The sequence below is a fragment of the Poecilia reticulata genome, linkage group LG7 (assembly GCF_000633615.1).
Source record: "Poecilia reticulata strain Guanapo linkage group LG7, Guppy_female_1.0+MT, whole genome shotgun sequence".
NCBI classification, from domain to species: domain Eukaryota; kingdom Metazoa; phylum Chordata; class Actinopteri; order Cyprinodontiformes; family Poeciliidae; genus Poecilia; species Poecilia reticulata.
Genome location: NC_024337.1, coordinates 17,563,042 through 17,582,410, shown reverse-complemented (window position 1 = coordinate 17,582,410; position 19,369 = coordinate 17,563,042). Strand labels below are relative to the sequence as shown.

The window sequence follows — 19,369 nt, the reverse complement described above, 5'->3', positions numbered from 1 at the left end:
CGCCTCTCGCCCGAAACGTTGGCTGGAGATGGGCACCAGCAACCCTCCCGACCCCACTGAGGGACAAGGGTGCAAGAAAATGGATGGATGGATGGATGGATGGATGGATGGATGGATGGATGGATGGATGGATGGATGGATGGATGGATGGATGGATGGATGGATGGATGGATGGATGGATGGATGGATGGATGGATGGATGGATTGCAAATACAATTTGACAGAAATGTATCATCAATACCAAGAGTTGTGTTTGTGTGTTCTGTACGAGCAGAGGTGAAAGTAAACAGATGCAGCCAGAACGCCAGCAAGAATTTAAAACTACTTTTCACCCCCTGAGTAAGTTAGCAATACTTCATTATAAAATTACAGCGTAGTAGTAAACATCCTCCTATAAGTCATTTTTTTCCCAAAAAGTTACTCAAGTAAATGTAMCTGAGTAAATGTAAYTAGTTTCTACCCAGCTCTATATCAGAATTGACAGGTCGGAACTGAGAGACGGTAATGCGTCTATTTGTATCGGACTCCAAGCAGAACATGCCACTCACAACATGGCGAACGTGCTGACGTATGGCGTGTACGGCGAGGCCAATGCGGCGTCAGCTCTTCCTCTTGCTTCGTAAATCCCAGCTCGTGATGCAGCCCGGCTGTTCCTCCGGAGCGTCTCCCCTCCCCCCTCCGAGCTCTTCCGGCTGGGCCGCCTCCCTCCCTCCGCCCTCCTGATCCTCTTATCAGCGAGTAAGCGGCCAAGATGGATGTTGCGAACCAGGTAGGAAATTATCTTCCTATTTCTATTATTGTCCCTGTTTACATTTGCTCTTCAGTTAATGTTAATGCATAGAGCGCGTCGCGTGATGGGATATCAATATTTTTTTATTCAGATTTGCTYCGTTCTTGTTGGGAGATTTTGATGCAGTCCTGACAAGCGTTTGGATTTTAAATATTTATTCAGCCATATTGATAAATAATAATAATGATATTAATAATAATAATCCAGTTTGTGTAGACAATGTTCGTTGGATTATTATTTTGTCAGCTGGTGATGCTGCAGACTGAGCGGCCCGCTTGTGCAGGATGTCCAGAGAGCCGCAGCAGGGACATTTAGCTCAGGAAGGAGATGATACTGACCGATCTCTCTAGAGAGACTCGGATAATTGATTCAGATTGCTCCTGTTTCAATTAGGCCGCTGTTGCTAAGATAACAAAAGCGGAATGTGATTAATTTTCTGGGCAGTACACAGGCCCAACATATAGAGGAGGAGGTGGAGGAGCTAGAGGAGGAGGAGGAGGAGGAGGAGGAAGGTCTCCCGCAGCTCTCTAAACAGCCGAGCGGTTTAAATAAAGCCCTTCATGTTTGCTCTGGAAAACCAGGCGCTCATCGAGCTGTCAGGCTGATCTGAGAGCAGATTTTGTCACCTGTTTCATTAGGATGCCTAGAAAACAAAACAACCTCAGAAAAAGAGAGGGAGGGAGAGAGAGAGAGAGAGAGATAGCTGCTCGATCTGCGGCCATTTACTGATGCACACCTTCTGACTGCGGCGTCGCATCCACCTGCGCACAAATACCCTCTCTTGCGCCAAATTTAAGACGATTTCCCCTMATAAATAAGTAAAAGAGATAAATAAAAATGGCTGCCGCTGGTAGGATGCTGCRGGAAACAGTTAATCAGCTTTGTCTAATTGTAATACTGGCAGCAGCTCTTTCTCTACTCCACTCACGCAGCATTTCATAACCGCACAAAGATGTGACAGCTAATGTGTTTTTCACTACTCTAGAAAAGAGCCTTCATTATAACTTTGCGCTTAAAAATATTATAAAGAATCTGCTGCATCTTATTGTTGTTTGTTATGTTGACAGCTGGTGGCCCAAGGGCAGTTCACAGTAGTCAAGCAACCACTGGGATTTATAAAAGTTCTACAGTGGGTAAGTTTCTTCCTCATTCATTTAGCAGAGATCAYAAACAGACGTTGGATGCTTGTCACAGGGCCGGACAAAGCTTTTCTGGGGCCCTGAAAGCAGATTTTCATTAGGAGCCTCCCGCCCCCATACCAACACCAGATTCTTTATCATTTATAGCATAACTTGTAATTAGCTTGCATCATACTGGTGTTTTTATGGCTGCTGAYTTTAACCCTAAAGGATTAGCAAACTAAAAATAAAAAATAAAATTTCCTTAACATTCTTGTTGTTWTTGTGTTTCTGCTATGTTTTTTAGATTTATTGAGATTTAATATTATATTTATTTTTGGACTTGCCTTTCAGAGTTGCTATTYTTTAGATGTTGTTGTGCTTTCTTTCTTGCATAATAACAATAAAAGGAATTATGATTCTGAATTAGAATTTATTATTTACAGTAAACGAGTTAACAAGTTTGACATCTGCCTGCTTTTTGTGTATCAATTGTAAAAAATAATATAGAAATAGTTTTCCCAGGTCTGATAGCATTTACAGTAGTTTGTTTTGTTCAGCGTTATTTTAAATATATAATATATGTATTTTATTCTGCTAGCTTGGTCCTGTTAGGGGCCCTCTGGTGATGTTGCCATTGCATATTCCTTGATTATCATTTTGTGTTGCATCTAAYATTTTTGTAAGTAGATTTTAATTGATTTAATTGTTCTAATGTTTTCCTAATTTATTTACTTTTTGTAGTTGGACGGGGCTTCACAAAATCCATCCAAGGGCCGCAAATGACCCCCAGCCCCACTTTGAGCATCCGTGGTTTAGACATTTTTGCTACATCAAGTAAATATTCTTAAATAGTTTTTTAACCAATTAATTTAGGAACCTGAAAATGATAAAATGATAAGATCTGTTTTGTGATTGCAGCTTGTGAGCGACAGAGAGCAGGCTATGTTACACAGCTCCGCAGTTAAAGTGGATTTTATTAAAGATTTCAAAAACAAAATGACCACAGAGTTGACTTTTTAAACTATTCTCAGCAACTAAAAATATAAATTAGCACAATTACTGTTTCTATGTGCCCGTTCACTGTATGTTAAGATTTTCCAAACATTTTTTTTTATCTAGACAGAATTAAACTCGTCAACAGAATAAAACAGTTTAGTAAATATCCCTGAAGAACASCAAACATGAGTTTGTCTTAATCGCCTCATTGAGACTTAACAGTAGCCAACTACGAGTCTTGGCTCATTAACAACGTTTACACCGAAGAGTGTTATTTGGTAGTGAGCTGAAAAATGTTGTGATCTTTTAGTTTCTGACCGGCCAATCCCAGATGAGGAAAGGTCAGCTGTACAGATCCAGGTCACCATCCCATTTCCTGGCGCATCTTTACTATTTATAGAGCGTTTGTAACACAGATGAAGAATCTGCGCGGCGCCTCGAGCCGAACGACAGAGAACGTRAAATGAGTAGAAAGTTAATGGCTCTGCTCTGCGTTTGAACCTTCACTTTCTGGGGTTTTCCTTTTTTTTCTCTTTTGCTCCGGTGGGTTTGTGACGAGTCTGTCGTGTTTTGATGTTTTTCTGCAGAAGACTCCGGCAGGAATGTGTGTCACTGTTATAGTAACACAATCCTGTTCCACTGAGGGATGAAATCACAGTTTAATCCTCCTCCAAAGACACTTCAACATTTTATATCTGCTGCCTTGAACAGATGTTTAAATACATTTGACCAACTTAATAAAGGAATACAGATCAGCAATTAGGCCAAAACTGTACGAAAAATATACATTTAGCATTTAAAAAGATCCTAAGTTTGAGCTTCACCCAGTTCAAATTATGTAAAAAAAATTAAAAAATGCTAATCAATTATTAATCAGTTAATCCAAAATTAATCAACATATTGACCTAATTTTTCTATTTTCTTATAAAAGCATACTTCTTTCAAACAAATCTACAAAATGTAAAGCTGAGTCTTCCTGTTGCATTTTTTGTTCATTTGTAGCTTTTATTTATTTTATTAATGAGAAATCAGCAAAATGTGACAATTTAAAAAAAAGAAAAATAATAATAATAACAATAATAATATATTTTATTTATAATGCATTCTATATCTTGAGATATCAAAGGGCTGTAACGGTAAAAAATAAATGACTTTTTTTTTTTTTAAAAACAAGCAATTACAAGTAACTCATTAAAGATTGCAACAAATATCTAAGAAATTGAACCAAAGATTTTGCTAAAAAGAAATGTATTAAGACCTATTTATATTCAATTAATCATCAGAATAATATAGAAAAGCTGATTACTAAATAGCTTAACATCAATATTTTAATTAAGAAGCTGCATTATTGACAGCCAAAACATTCACATTCAAAAATATTTTATTGATCCCAAATGGAAACTGATTGCTGTTGATGAAATTATTCAAAGTTGTGCATCATGTACATAAAAAAATAAATATTTAATAAACATAAAGAAYAGCTCCTTTAGTTTGGGTAAGCAGTTATTRTCTGTTAWATAACATACTGTCATCCAAAGTGTTTGTCCTCCATGAGCAGCAGAGACGATGCTGCAGGGTCGACATTGGAGCGACTCCAGTTCAGCTGGGAGAGTTTAGGAAGGAGGAGAAACGTTTATCCGACCATATTTACCTCCACAGCTGCTTGAGCACGTCACCCGCTCTAATGTCAATTAGTTTTTAGGAATAAGTTCATAAACTAAGAAGGTCACCTTGGGTTTTCTCAGTAGCTGCAATTTAAAGGTGACCTATTATGCAAAAATTCACATTTTGTATGTTTTTGTTTGTCCATTTGGGTTTCAGCTGCGTATAAAAACATCCGAGGTTCTTAAAAAAATCACCCAGATGCTTTTTGGTGCCTGGAAATCCAAAAGCCTCCCGATTGTTGAGTCACATTCGATGGGCGCTGCGGGGTTACCTAGCAACCCAAGCTGAGCTCCAACACGTTTGTTCAGCTGGTTCTACTGCTGTATGCGCTGTACAATGGCTGCTGGAAAATACAAGCGTTTTATTGTTGACTTACAGAAACCACACTGCGAAAACACAAATTCTTACCAAATAATTTTGGTTTAGTTTTTAGTTCAAATATCTTAGTAAACTTGACATAAAACAAACTAACTTACAAGTAACTTTTCAGAAAGACATAGGAGTTTGTTTTAAGTCAGTAATTCCTTAATATTGATAAAAAAAGGTTTTTGATCTATTGGCAGATTATTTGGCTTATAAGAATAAAATTTTCCCATGTTTTAAGTTAGTTTATCTGACAGTAGAATATCAATATTAATGAAATATTAAAACAAGCCTCTGTATCTTGATGAATAGTTTAAGTTTAGTTTGTTTTATTTAAAGTACTAAGATATTTGCACTAAAAACTAAACTAAAATTACTTGGTAAAATTTTGTGTTTTGGCTGCATTCTTGGTTGTGCAGGAGGCTTCACTTTTGCTCTTCAAACATGTATGGATATGTAATTGTGCATCTGTTTGCAGCCATTTTCCCATGTGAGTGTAAACGCTGAGTTAGGGGGCGTGGCCAGCAGCAGCTTATTTAGATTTAAAGAGACAGAGCCCCTAAAACAGCTCAATCTGAAATCAAACAGATTAAAATCTCATGATTTGAGGATGATTTTCAGCAGAAAACTACAATGAACATGTTTTGTATCATTTCTAGATCTATCCTAACCTGTTCCAGGAAGCATATCAGGTCACCTTTACAGTATTTTGATAATTTTGGAGGAAGTTTGAGCCGAAGCTTGAGACTAGCCACAACACAGATGAAAACATTGCAGTGTTGACACAGCTCCGCGCTGCTACAGCCTCTGTAGATTTGCAGCACAGCATTCAGAGACATGAGTGTGCTGCATGACTCTGTAGTCCTTCCCTGGAGCTATGTGAGTGTGCCAGCACCTCATCACTGTCTCCCTGGGTCACTGCGAGCCAACCAACCAATCAGCTGCCTCGCTCCGGAGGCCAGGGCGACGCATGAATCATCTGTCAGAGAGGGTCTGCGTGCCTCAGCGTCAGGCTGAGGCTGCCAGAGCGCCTGCTTTATTATGGGCATGTATCATAAGCGAGACAGGGATTTATTTATTATTTTATTTATTTATTTTAGCAGGGGGAAGAGGAGCCAAACCTCAGTAATATTTATCCAGATTCTTGAACTGAATCCAGTGAAAGCAGAGCAGCAAGGAATAGATCTGTGCAGCTTACCAAGTATTTTTGGTCTGGTTTCTGGTATAAATATCTTAGTTCACGAGACATAAGAAAAAACTAATTTACAAGGAACTTTTTAGCAAGATATAGGAGCTTGTTTCAGACCAATAATCCCTTAAAAAGTACTAGTCCCATTAGCAGATAATTTAACTCATAACAAGACATTATTCCCATGTTGTAAGTTAATTTAACTTCCAATAGAACTAACACTTTTTCAAAAGCTTTAATAGTTATTTACTTAAAACAATCCTCTATATCTAGCAGAAAAATTACTTTTCAGTTAGTTTGTCTTATTTCAAGATATTTGTATCAAAAACCAGAACAAAAATAGTTGGTAAGATTTTGTGTTTTTGCATTTTTCCATTAGGCCCAAAATGGTCAAGTTCACTTCAAAATTCAAATTCAAAAATACTTTATTGACCCCAAAGGAAAATTAACTGCGGTTGAAACTCATATTAATTCAAAGCGTTGCTGTAGATGTTCATGACTGTTGGCAGGAAACAAAGAGCATTCAAGGGCCACATTTTGTGTTTTAAATTAAAAATTAAAAGATTTATTTCTTAAGATATCTGTTGTTTTTATCTCTTCAGTAATATTCTTTGTTTTGATAAAACAAAGAAGAAAAAGTTGTAGTTCTATTGACAGATTATTTCACGGATAACAAAACATTTTTTCCATGTTATAAGTTAAATAATCCACCAGTAGAACTGGTACCTTTTCTTCGATATTAAGGAAATATTTACTTAAAACAAGCTCCTACATCCTGAAGAAAAGTTACTTGTACGTTAGTTTTGTCTTATTTCAAATGAACTAAAATATTTGAAGTAGAAACTAGACAAAAATGCTTGATAAGATTTTATGTTTTGGTGGCGTGTGATACCGCGTCACCTTTGACCTTCTGTACTTTCCTCTGTTTGTGTCTAATAAAATGAAGGATGAAACCTTAGAAAGGTGTGTTGGTTGTTAGAAGACAAAGAGTTACCAAACGCAGCTCGTATTTAGCCAAATACGTCCTTTTCTCCCTCCTCTGCTGCTGCAGCAACACTCTGCTGCGTTGGGTTTGGTCTGAATTTAAATTCACGCTCTGACTCATTCTCAGCAAACATTAAAAGGCAGAGAACACAAAGTAACAGCCTGATTCACTCTGGGTTAATCCGTAATGTGAATAAAAGGTGTTTGTTTTGTTGCAGCTCATTAGGTGTTTTCTGAACAGACGCTTCATTTGGTTATTACTCCAGGGCTTGTAGAGCTGAGCTTGTTTTCTGCTTATCTCCTATATGAAGTGCAAAATATCCTATATAAAAATGTTTTAATGGATAAAATGGATGGAATAAAAAAACTGTGAGGTGGTTTATTTGTTTAGTGGCACACCTGCTTTTTCATAGGAATTAAGTCAACAAGAAGCATCCATGAAATAACAAATAAAATCCCTTATGAAGTCAGAGGTTGTGCATGTCTGCAGGCAACAATTAATCTGTTTGTTATTAATTGTCATTTAATTGTTTATTAGAGTAAAATTAGTTATAAAAACGTCTGCTTAAGCCACACGTGTCAAACTCAAGGTCCAGTTTAGTCCGCTGTAGCTTTTTATGTGTCTAAACACTAAGTATGATTAAATGTTATGTTATCAATCAAATTAATGCTGTTTTTATCTGTTTACTGCCAAATTATATCAATTAGTCTATTCAGTTTGTTAAGAATTATCACAAATTTCCATCAACACTTTTTTGCTTTAATACATAATTGGGATTTTATTGCAGATTTTTCTCAAAAATTGTCAAAAACATTCATACAGCTCCCTCAGCCTTAACTGATGTCAGATTATAGTCCATGATCTATACAGCGAGTTATAAAAAGTTACATTTACCATCATAAATAAGCACAAATATTTCCAAATTAGTACCACAAGCACTTTGATTTTTATTGCAAAAGAAAAATCACATAGAGAATCATGAAATCCTGAAGATGTTCAATAATAATATTTAATTTTGAGGACTCATTGCTATTTTAACAATTTGTGAACAAGGTTTATGAATACATTCTGGAACAACCGGCCCTTTAAGAGCCTTCATGATCTGGATTTGACCCAAAACAAAAATGAGTTTGACACCACTGGCTTCAGCCTTCTTTTAATGTTGCAGTTTGGCCGCCATCCAGCAGAGAGCGCCACTGGTTGTAGTTAATAGGAGCTGTTCATGCAGAAATAAAGATGGCACTAGAAACAAGACATAAAATACTTGGTAAGATTTTACGTTTTGCAGTGTTGTTGTTCCTATTGGTTAGGAAAACATGCTTTGGGTTTATTAAACCAATATGCACTGACCCAAGACAAATCACGGATGAAAACCAAAATAATTACAAGTTTAAATCATTTTTTTAAATTTTTTTTATCACCGTTTAAAATATCTACATTGCCTTGTTCTCATTTTAAGCCAAGGATTGCTTTTCTCTAGATCAGTGGTTCTTAACCTGGGTTCTATCGAACCCCAGGGGTTCGATGAGTCGGTCTCAGGGGTTCGGCGGAGCCTCTGCTGTGGAGGTAAAGACACACTTGTGTAAAGTCGTGATGACGCCCCGCTTTGCCATCACTTGCTGCAGAGGATCACATTACATTGCTTAACCAATCAGTGCTGCGGAGGAGCACTGATTGGAGCTCCACTCTCATAGTGGATTTGAACTTTTGTCTTTAATTACTTCAGCAAAACTCACAGTTTTTACCAAGTTCTGTAGCTTTCGGTGTACTTCTATTTCTGCTCCTTAGTCGCATCTTTTCGGGGTTGCTACTGCCTCTAGTGGCGTGGGGGTGGCAACACAGCTAATATAATTCTAAAGTCTTTATTATTTATTCTTAATTTTTCATTCTCTTAAGAATGTAGAGCTAATTAAATAATCTAAACAAGACCTTAAAGTGGTTCCAGTTTCTCTCGATGGCCAACCTGTTGAAACTGTGGCAAATTTTAAATACCTTGGGTCGTTCCTGGACAGTCAGCTCAACTTTGCTGAAAATACTGACTGTATTTCAAAGAACTGTTCTCAGAGACTCTACCTTTTAAGAAGACTTGGTGATCTTGGGGTGACCCAACTAGACTCTAGTTGGGATAGAAAACCCAACTAGAGTTGGGTTTTCAACTAGACACCAACTAGTTGAAAACTAGTTGGTGTCAAGAGTCTTGAACAAGAGTCTTGTTCAAGACTCTTGAATTTGGAGGGGGGAATCATATTTTATTTATCACTACAGAAGGGTTCAGTGAATGTGCATATGAAACTGGGTTCAGTACCTCAAAAAAGGTTAAGAAACACTGCTCTAGATCAATATGGACAGGGCCACCTAAAAACCGAAACCTTTCAGCCATTGATGGCTTCTTTTTAAAACCGTCCATGTTTGTGTCCCACTGAGAGGAATTCACACTCTGTGGGAACAGCAGTGGCCGACAGTTTGTGTCGGAGAGTGAAATACTTTTTATCTTCTCAGCACAGAGGAGCAGGAGGAGCAGAAACCAGCTTGCTTCCTGCTAGCTGCGTTACCATGGCACTCGCTGTGTGGCATCGTTACTGTGACCGCCCAGTACTTACTTACCCGCCACACAGCGAGAGCAGACGGAGGATTGATGGTGCTCTGCTGTAACACTCCCATTTAGATCCAGTTTCTGTGCTTCTAGCTCCAGATTTAGCAGGACCGACTGGTCTATATGTGGTTTGGACGATGAAATAATGAGTTTTTATGGCGAGTTGCTGCAAAAATACAACATTTTACCAAGTATTTTTGTCTAGTTTCTAGTGCAAATATCTAAAAGGCAAAACTGACTTACTAAAAAGTTACTTGCAAGTTAGTTTTGTCTTATTTCGAAGATATTTGCACTAGAAACTAGACAAAAAACATTTGGTAAGAGTTTGTTTTCTCACAAACTCTTACCAAATATTCAAACCAAGGAATATTGAAACAGTGAATTGTATTTCTTTAACCCAAAGAGAGACAGAAAACATGGGGAACAGATTTCTGTATGCTTTGGTGAATATATTTTATCTGTGATGTATTGCCATGGCTCTAGCCCTAATTGTCTGCAGAGATCAGAAACACAGTCATCCATTTATAAACATGCAGAAATACAGAATGCTGACTTTGTTCTTGCAAACATCAGCACTTATTTTTAAAACCTACCTGCATCCACATTTGGATTTCTGCAAGTACAATGCATTTGTTTTAAACTGTTAAGATTTGAAAGCAAAAATCAAAGAAAATGTTCACCATCATTTTCTTATCTGTTTTTTAGCTATTATGTAACATGATGAGTTTTGAGTGGAATTTAGTTTCAGGAAGAAAACAGTTTCTAATAACAAGCCAAGATTATTATCAAAAGGAAAAACAGCAAAATTGATTGTTTTTAGCATCCATGACCAAAATCTCTAAAAATGTTTCTTTTATTGTAATATTATTAATCTCATACCTACAACCTTATAAATCCAGTACTTTGTGTAAATCTACCACAACCACCCAGAAATATATTAAAGTTTGTACTATAACGTGACAAAATGCAAAAAAACTAACAAAAAAACAGGGTTTGAGAAGTTCATATATTTTCGTAAAGAAATAGAAAAAATAAGTTAGCATGCAGCTTCCTGTTTGTTAAACTCTCTGATCTGTTGATGAAATAATGAAATAAGATATCTGTGAAAACTGAAACCTGCGTTGTAAATACTCCAGGTTAGATGAAATTGTTACATTAAACCGACAGAGAGGTGTAGTTTTTATTTCTAGAATAGCTTACTACAGCAGACTGTGACTATTGAATTAAACCACTGCTGCAGCCATATTTCACCCTATTACTCATCTGCATGTTAGTCATGCAGATGAGTCAGAAAAACCAAAACATTAAAAGCAGTCTTTATTACTAATTTACATAGAAGATAGATACTAATATTTTACTCAAAGTGTGAAATTCAGTTTTTTAATGTAAAAACAGGATAAATGTCCTGTTTCCATCATTCTAATGGATAAAACATTAGAATACATTCAATTATGAATTTAGGATTTATGTTCTGCTTAGTGCAATTCATAAAAATTCAAACTCAAAACATTTTTAAAAAGTCAAAAATGTTCAACTTTTGAACCTCAGAAATGCCCAAGTATTTTTCTAGTCGATGTCTGAGTGAGATTAATCTCAACATTTCTGAGTTTTTTAAGCCAAATTGTTGGCTTTTCAAATTAAGAAGTTTCCTTGTTTTGTTCTAGAAGAATTCTGTGATTAATCTCAAAATTTCTGAGTTTTTTTTTTTTTTTTTTCGAACCAATTTTCAAGCTTGGGTTTATAGCTTTTCAAATAATAAATCTGTTTTTAATAATGTTCTGATTAATATAAAAAATTCTGATTATTATTTATTTATTTCTTGTTTAACAGAAATTCACAAATTTTTCTGTCATATAATTAAAAGTCCAAATACAAACGGAGGCTGTAAAAAAAAAAAATCGTTCGTCAAGCAAGATGGCGGCCGTGGGTGAGCTGACTTCGAGCTATTCAAACCGACGGATCGCATTGGTGAAAAAAATCCCGATGTTACAAAACTGAACATCGTTAAAAACCTAAAATTTTAGGAAACAAACCTCCTGGTCATATGAGCTAAAAGATTACCGTTAATATTGTTTTCTCCGTTTATTGACGCCTGTGGAAGACAGACGCTACCATGGCGATAAGACGGAAGTGACGTGTCGCGTGTTAGCTCAGAGACAGACGCAGCGTGGATGTTTTCCTAGCTTGTAGCTGAGAATCCGGTGACAGATGGTGAAGCACCTCAAACAGATTAATAGCTGGATTGTCCCTCCAATCGGATCTGGCCTGCAGAACCGGGAGGGTGTGGTAAAAATAGTCTGGCTCCTCTAATCTGCTGTAGGTGAGAGAGTGTGCGTCTGTTCGGACCGTTTATTGGACGGGACTGATTGTACTGTAGCAACGGACAGCTTTCAGGAGGAAAACAACCAGGGAATTAAAAAAAAAGAAAGAAAAAAAAGAAAACAGCCACGCAGAAATTAAAATTTTCACCAATAACCATGGCAACAGGGACAGTCTGTGCTGTGTTGGCTGTTAACAACGGTGCATTGATTTACACTTGGTGTGAATTTATTAACAGCTCAGAGGGACTGGAGGATGCTGGCCGGTCAGAGGGATGCTGCAGGCAGGAAGCATTGGAAACAGCAACAATTATTAATATTACAGGACAAAACAGCAACACATAGGAGCTTGTCGAAGTCAATAATTCCTTAATATTGATTTTCCAAAGTTCTAGTTACACTAGCACAACACAAGACTTATAACAAGACATTTTTCCAATGTAAGTGTTACATAATCTACTTGTAGAACTAGAACTTTTTCATCAATATTAAGGAATTACTGACTTAAAACAAGCTATAGTCTGATAAAAAGTTACTTGTAAGTTAGTTTTGTCTTATTTCAAGTGTACTAAGGGATTTTCACCAAAAGCTAGACCAAGAACAATTGGTAAAAATTTGTTTTTGTAGTGTATAACTATGAGATTCTGCAAAGGTATTCACACCCTCTTGAATTTACATCAAGCATCTTTGGTCTAGTTTCTTGTGCAAATATATTCATATAGTTGAAATTAGACAAAACTAACTTGCAAGTAACTTTTCAGAAATAAATAGGAGCTTTTTTAAGTAAACAATTCCTTGGTATTGATGAAAAATTACTAGTTCCTCTGGCAGATTATTTCATTTATAGCAAGACAGTTTTCTCGTGTTACAAGTTAAATAATCTACCAGTAGAACTGATACTTTTTTGAAAAGCGAAACTGAAACTGTTGACTTTAACATTAAATACACCTTTCTCAACAGGCGAGGGCGCACTTTCTCCGTCTATAATCAGACATTTAAGCGACTTGAAACCATTCCTCCCTTCCTGGCACCTCCACACCCGGGCCCCCATCCGCCCGGGGCCGGGGGGCAGCCGCACCCCCAGCCCCCCCCTATAGCTCCGCCCCTGGTCACACGTCCAGAAACTGAAATATTTGCCTACATTTTTTTTTGCAAAGTAGTTGAAGTTCAGTCACATTGAAAAGAAAGTCTCTGTAAACATTTATTTCCCAGTTTTGTCACAGATTCTCATTTTTATTTAGATCTGAGCCATTATTTCTATGTATTATCATTTGTTGGTCTGTGTCTTCAAATCCCAGTGAAACACTTTGAATTTTGTGGTTCTAGCATGAAAAAATGTGGAACATTTTAAGAATCTTTATTGCGTTTGCAAGGTGTTATCAATGTAAGTATTAGAAGTAAACAAGTTGGTCGAGGAAGAGGTTTATTGCCTTGTGTGAGGAAGAATATGGCGTCACCAAAATCGTCAAACTTGTTCTTAATGCTGGGAAATGAAGTTTCATGCGTTTCTTTTTCCAGTGTGTGGGCGAAGCCTGGAAGATTGTCTGGAAAAACAAACTGTCTGGAAAAACAAACTTATTCTTCTTGTGCTTTTTTGTTTTTATCTTTTTTTTCTCTAGATCTTTGCGATCTTCGCCTTCTCGACATGTGGCAGCTACTCTGGCATGTTCAAGATGAGTGTGGAGTGTAAAAACCGGTCATATAGTAACCTGGGAATAGAAGTAGAATTTGAATATCCGTTCAGGTACGTTGTTAAAATAATTTATAATTTATTCATTTGATTTGATTTACATGTTGTTCTCTTGAAGTATTGGTTCATCTGCTCTTCTCTCTCTTCTTCTTGTCTTTTTGTGGGGATTTTTGCGTTGTCTTCAGGCTCCATCAGGTTTACTTCGACGCCCCCACCTGTGAGGCAGGGAAACCGGACCGCCAGTTCCTGGTTGGAGACTACTCCTCTTCAGCTGAGTTCTTCGTCACCATCGCCGTCTTCTCCTTCCTTTACTCCATGGCAGCCCTCGCCGCCTACTGTTTCGTTCTGGAGAAGTACCGCGAAAACAACAAGGGGGCCCGGATTGTGAGTTCTTGCACAAAATATCAAATAGCAACATTATAATTTCATACAACTGCTTGGTAGGTTTACATTTTGTACTTTAGGAGTCATGCATACAAAATGTTTATATTTTGCATGCAAAATAGCATTTATTTTAATATTAAGTGTTAAAACTTACATAGAATGTAACGTTGACTGTTTATTTCTGTTTCTGCCACCTTGGCAATAGAAAAAATGTCATCCAAAAGAAGCCTTTAGCATCAGAAAAACTTGCTTCTTCTTAAGCACCTTGAAAAGAAAAGAGTACTTAAAACTTGGGTTAATTTTTATCAATATTTACATTACAACATTTAGCAGCTCCTCTAGTTTTCGGGATTTCATTATTGTGGAAATTCACACAAAATCAACAGATCAACACATTTTTTCAGACTAAATCATAGCAGTGGGTTTATTGCAATTTTTCCACAAAAATGGTCAAAAGCATTTGTTGAGAGTGATGCTAACTCCCACCTGCAGGTGGCAGCATTTCTTACTTCTGCTATTCTGCTGGGTTAGCCTTACTTGATGTTAAGTTACAGTTCATGATCGATGTAGCAAGAAACCTAAATCAAGCTACTAAGATTCTTTAAGCCATGTTTAGTCCGCTTTAATCGAACTCTGGTGCGTTTTTATAGAAAGTCTGGTTCATTTGGGGAAGTGTGAACGCGCAATCGAACTCTGAATCAGACCAAACAATCTAAATCTGGTTTGGTTGAAGTGAACTCTGGCACGTTCTGAGTACATAAATGAACGCCAAGAGGACAAGAAGCTGCTCCAAAAAGCAGGAAGCGCACTGCAGCGCAGGGCATTCTGGGTAAATAGAACCAAAACAAAGATGAGAGTCTCGCGCTGGCTGGAGAAATGGGTCACAGTCGTTTACCAACTTCATAACAGAAATCTTACAACCACAAAAATCTGCTGTTTCTTCATTTTTGTTTACATTTTGTGAAGAAGGAAGTTTCGCTCATGTCTTCTTCACAGGTTTTTGTGTCATTTTCTTCAGTAGTTTTTTCTGCAGCGCCACCACAGGCGAGGAGGGGAACAGGTTTTTCAATTAGTTTGTTTCATTTGACACAGTGTGGTGTGAATGCAAACCACAGCAGCTGAAAATGTAACAAATTTTACAACTTTAGTCCCCAATCAGACCAACAGGTGTTAAAATAACCTAAAGAATAACCATATTTGCGTGTCCAATTTGTCTGATTGTTGCTTTATTCAATCATACAAATATTTTTCATATTTTTTCTTCGGTATGTAAATTTCAGAAGGCGTTTAATGATGAAAAAATGTTGTAGATATTCCTAAAGTAGCCAAACAAAATAATTGATTTAGCAAAAAAAAATCACAAAATCCTGGCAGGATTGATTTAGTGATGGAATTACAGTGACATGCTTTCCTGATATCATGATGTTGTTGGTTTCAAAAATGGATTTGTGTTTCTGGCTCTAGGACTTTGTTGCGACGGCAGTGTTTGCCTTTATGTGGCTGGTCTCATCATGTGCTTGGGCTAAAGGCCTGTCAGACGTGAAGACAGCCACCGATCCAGAGAGGGTCATCACTCTCATCCCGGCCTGCGACGATCGGGAAAACCTCTGCAAAGAGGTCTACGACCCCAAAGTCTCCGGGCTCAACACCTCTGTGGTGGGTTCCCACTCCTGAGCTGCATAAAGAATCACTGTGAGATTATTCACGCTAACGGTGAACATTGGTCTCCATCCAGGCTTTTGGGTTCATCAATCTGATCCTATGGGTGGGAAACCTGTGGTTCGTCTTCAAAGAGACCGGCTGGATGGCTGCGTTCGCGGGAACGTACGTCCCATCGCAAGAGAAGCAGCCYGCCCCCGATTCCTTCGGCCAGGGAGGCTACGGACAGCAGGACCCGTACGCCGGCACCCAGGGCGGATACCAGCCCGAGTACGGCCAGCAAGGAGGCTACAACGAAGACGGAGGCTACAACCAGGGCTACGATCAGCAGCCCACCTCCTACTCCAACCAGATGTAAACCTCCTGAGCCAAAACAGCTGCAGGACGGTGAGTTCACCAGTCAGTATCCGTCCTTAGAAAGTCTTAAATTAATGTAACTGAAATACACCAATGGRTACTTTAGTAAGAGTAGCACTACTTCAGCATATTTTTACTCAAGTAAAGAAAAAAAGTATTTGGTAAAAGTTTGGTAGAAGCACTTTGGATACCCGCGATGCCTTTGAAAACCATTTTTGCTGAAATTTGCCGTATAGATAAACTTGATTGATTGATTGCTTGATCGATGGGTGCATCCTGTTTGTTTCCTCCTCAGGGCGATCTGGTCATCGTTGGAGCGTTTCTCGACCACCACCTGCGTCTCCACACGCCTCTGTGTGTGTGTCTGTCTGTGTGTCTGTGAGTCGGCAGGCGGCGGGAGGGGAGGCCGCACTCTTACCATCCGGGGAGGGGACGGGCGGGTCGGTTCTGGGGTGGGTGGGAATGGATTTCTTCTGTTTGCTGTAACAATGATGATTATTCTCGTGACGTATTTAACTGTAAAAGACAACAGAGGATTGTCTGTTTGGGTATACGAGAAAAACTTGAACACAAATACCAAAACATTCGTAAGGGAAACCTTGTTGTGATGGAGAAAACTTATGAGGGGGGAAAAAAAATTGTAGTTATATTTAACTTGAGAGAATGTATTTGTCTGTGCTGTGTAAATATCGACTTGCTGATATATAAATATATATATGATTATATGTACACAGTTGAATAATTGTGCACTCTATATTAGTTGTTATACAACAAATGTTGAGCACAGAGTTATTCAATTGCATTTATTTTGGTTCTGTTTAGGAGCTCTCATAGTTTAAACCTTTACTGACCAAACTGACAGTCACATTGAAATCTGAACATTTGCTTTAAATTAATGATTTAAAAATATAAAATCTGGGCCAAGGCTGCAAATAATGGCTAAAAACGAAGATATCTATCTATAGAGAAGTGAGTGACAGTGRTAATGYTAGTAATGAAAGTAGGTTTTTATATATTTTTCAACCATCTAATATCACGAGTGGATGCATTCTGGTTGTGCACTGATTATTGTTAATCCTGACATCTGCAAATCACAAGTGCGTACGGAGAAGAAAATTACCTTTGGCGTCTCATATTTGCTGTGTTGTCAATATGGAAATTGTGAAATCAGATGGTGTAGTAAGAGTTTCTGTGTATTTGTTTGGATGGCATTTATTTTATTTTGTTTGTCAACAAAAGAAAAAAAAAATCTTGTCCTTTTCTCGATCGCCTTCTTTGTGATTTGGAAAGTCCTAAGACAGAGTTGCGTGTGTTTGTTTTTTTTTTTTTATGGTGTTTTTGTCACACTTTAATCACTTCAACACAGAATAAAAGTAAACGAGGGTTTATTAGATTTCTAAAAATCATAGTCGTGCCACACACAACGCGCCGTCTTCATCCCGCCCTCGACTCTCCTCCTCTTCCGATTGGAAATCCGGTTTAGTGCATGCATCCAACTCCGACATTCCATCAGTAATCCTATGTTAGAGGCCGAGGCTCAGGAACAAAGCTAGACTACACAGCGAACCCGATGTTAGGTACACAACACTGATTATTACAGCAGCTCTGCCATAATCTACTGAAAGCACAAAGTGCTGCAATAATTGCTTGTATCCAGATGCAAACACACCTGTACGGYTGCAGCTGCCCATCCTCCGTACGGATCTCCAAGCAGCATGTTTGCCAAACGGTAGCARATGTGCTTTATTGGTATTTAGCTTCCACAGCTCTCAACAGAAACAGCCGTAGTTCAACTCCAGTGCATCTTTAGTCATTGTAAAATCTTGTTCTCGCTCTCTCCTTTTTTTATTTTTAAATCAGGGTTCTTAGATCCAGGCAATCTAGAAGCTACTTGCTTTCTCTCCCTTTCTGTCTTTCTTTCTCTTCCACTGTAGCTCTTATAAATATGCTGAAATGAAATATAGTCTGTCGTTAGTGGTGAATGATGTCTTGTGATACTCTCTAAGCCCTCGAATAGTGCTGTGTTTTATTGTGTATGATGTATTCATATTAGTATTTATGATGATGATAAGTCGGAAAAAAATATTCAAGACTCTCCAAAGTTTTGCCGTATTCTTATTATATGGGATTCATGTGAAACTAAATGAAATAAACTTGAAATTATTCTGTTGAAGAATTAATTGTGTTTATTGTCTCTGGATGATTGTTGAGACATTTTTATTTCCACTTATTTGATGTAATTTTTGTTCTGCTTAATGTGAATACGGAATGGTAGTTGTCCCTTTTATCCCCCGTGTAGATCCGCCCCTGGTAGCGCAGAAGCTACGTTTTTAATCACCATAATCACGGCAATTTGACATTTCAGAAATAAATGTGCTTAATGGAAAACACCGATTTTAAATAAAAACTCTCTTTTGTCGATTAAACGTTTTGGCGCAAGGATAATGGGCTTTTYTGACCGCATCGAAACTGTTTTATTTCACAAAACTACAATGAAAACAGTTCTTCCGCACCACACAGGTCACGTGATTAACAACCGGATGTTGCTATGGCGCAAGCCACGAAGAAGAAGACGACAGGAAGTTGTTGGAGCATCGTGAGCGGCATGTTTTTAAGGACTTTTCGAGTGAATAAATTCACGTGTAATTTTAATTACGTTTCTTATTTAATGGAAACTCCATAGTTGTGAAATTATAATTTTTCGACTTTAGCGGAATATTGAAAGTTTTGTGCACATTTGTAAAGCTGATGAAATCCAAACAGGCCATGTGTGTGTGTGTGTGTGTGTATATATATATATATATATATATATATATAATTCATGTATCTAGCATATATTTACTATGTAGGGTACATTAAACTGTGACCAATACAGAGATAACCTACACCCATTACATCTATTATGTAGGTGAAAAGATATATATATTTTAAATGGGAATTACAACTTTTGTTATACAAATTTAGCTAAACCAATTATAAACAGATGTGTGCATTAAGCTTTTTAGGTTGATTACAAAATTTAAAGGTGATTGCTGGATAAAACACAGATGCAGATGTAGGTAGTGGTTAATTTACCCTGTTACTTTATTGAGTAACCTTTTGGAGAAATTGTACTTTTATTATTTTGCTATCTTTTTTTTTTTTTTTTWATCTTTTGAGTATAATCTCTGCCTAATGGGAGTAACTGTACTGGATGAAGAACAAACAGTTTAACCAAAAATGCACCAGACTCGCTTATGTTAAAGACTTCTTTCTGCAA

General features: G+C 37.5%; 1 protein-coding gene across 1 annotated transcript; it reads left to right on the top strand.

The window, feature by feature from the left end:
* Window positions 1-663: 663 nt before the first annotated feature.
* On the top strand, window positions 664-18,286 carry sypb (synaptophysin b). The gene is made up of 7 exons (XM_008414364.1): window positions 664-769; window positions 1,858-1,923; window positions 13,640-13,764; window positions 13,896-14,094; window positions 15,559-15,750; window positions 15,830-16,140; window positions 16,406-18,286. Exons 1-6 carry the CDS (start codon window positions 752-754, stop codon window positions 16,109-16,111), a joined length of 882 nt encoding a protein of 293 aa, XP_008412586.1. The 5' UTR covers window positions 664-751; the 3' UTR covers window positions 16,112-16,140; window positions 16,406-18,286.
* The last annotated feature ends 1,083 nt before the right edge of the window (window positions 18,287-19,369 follow it).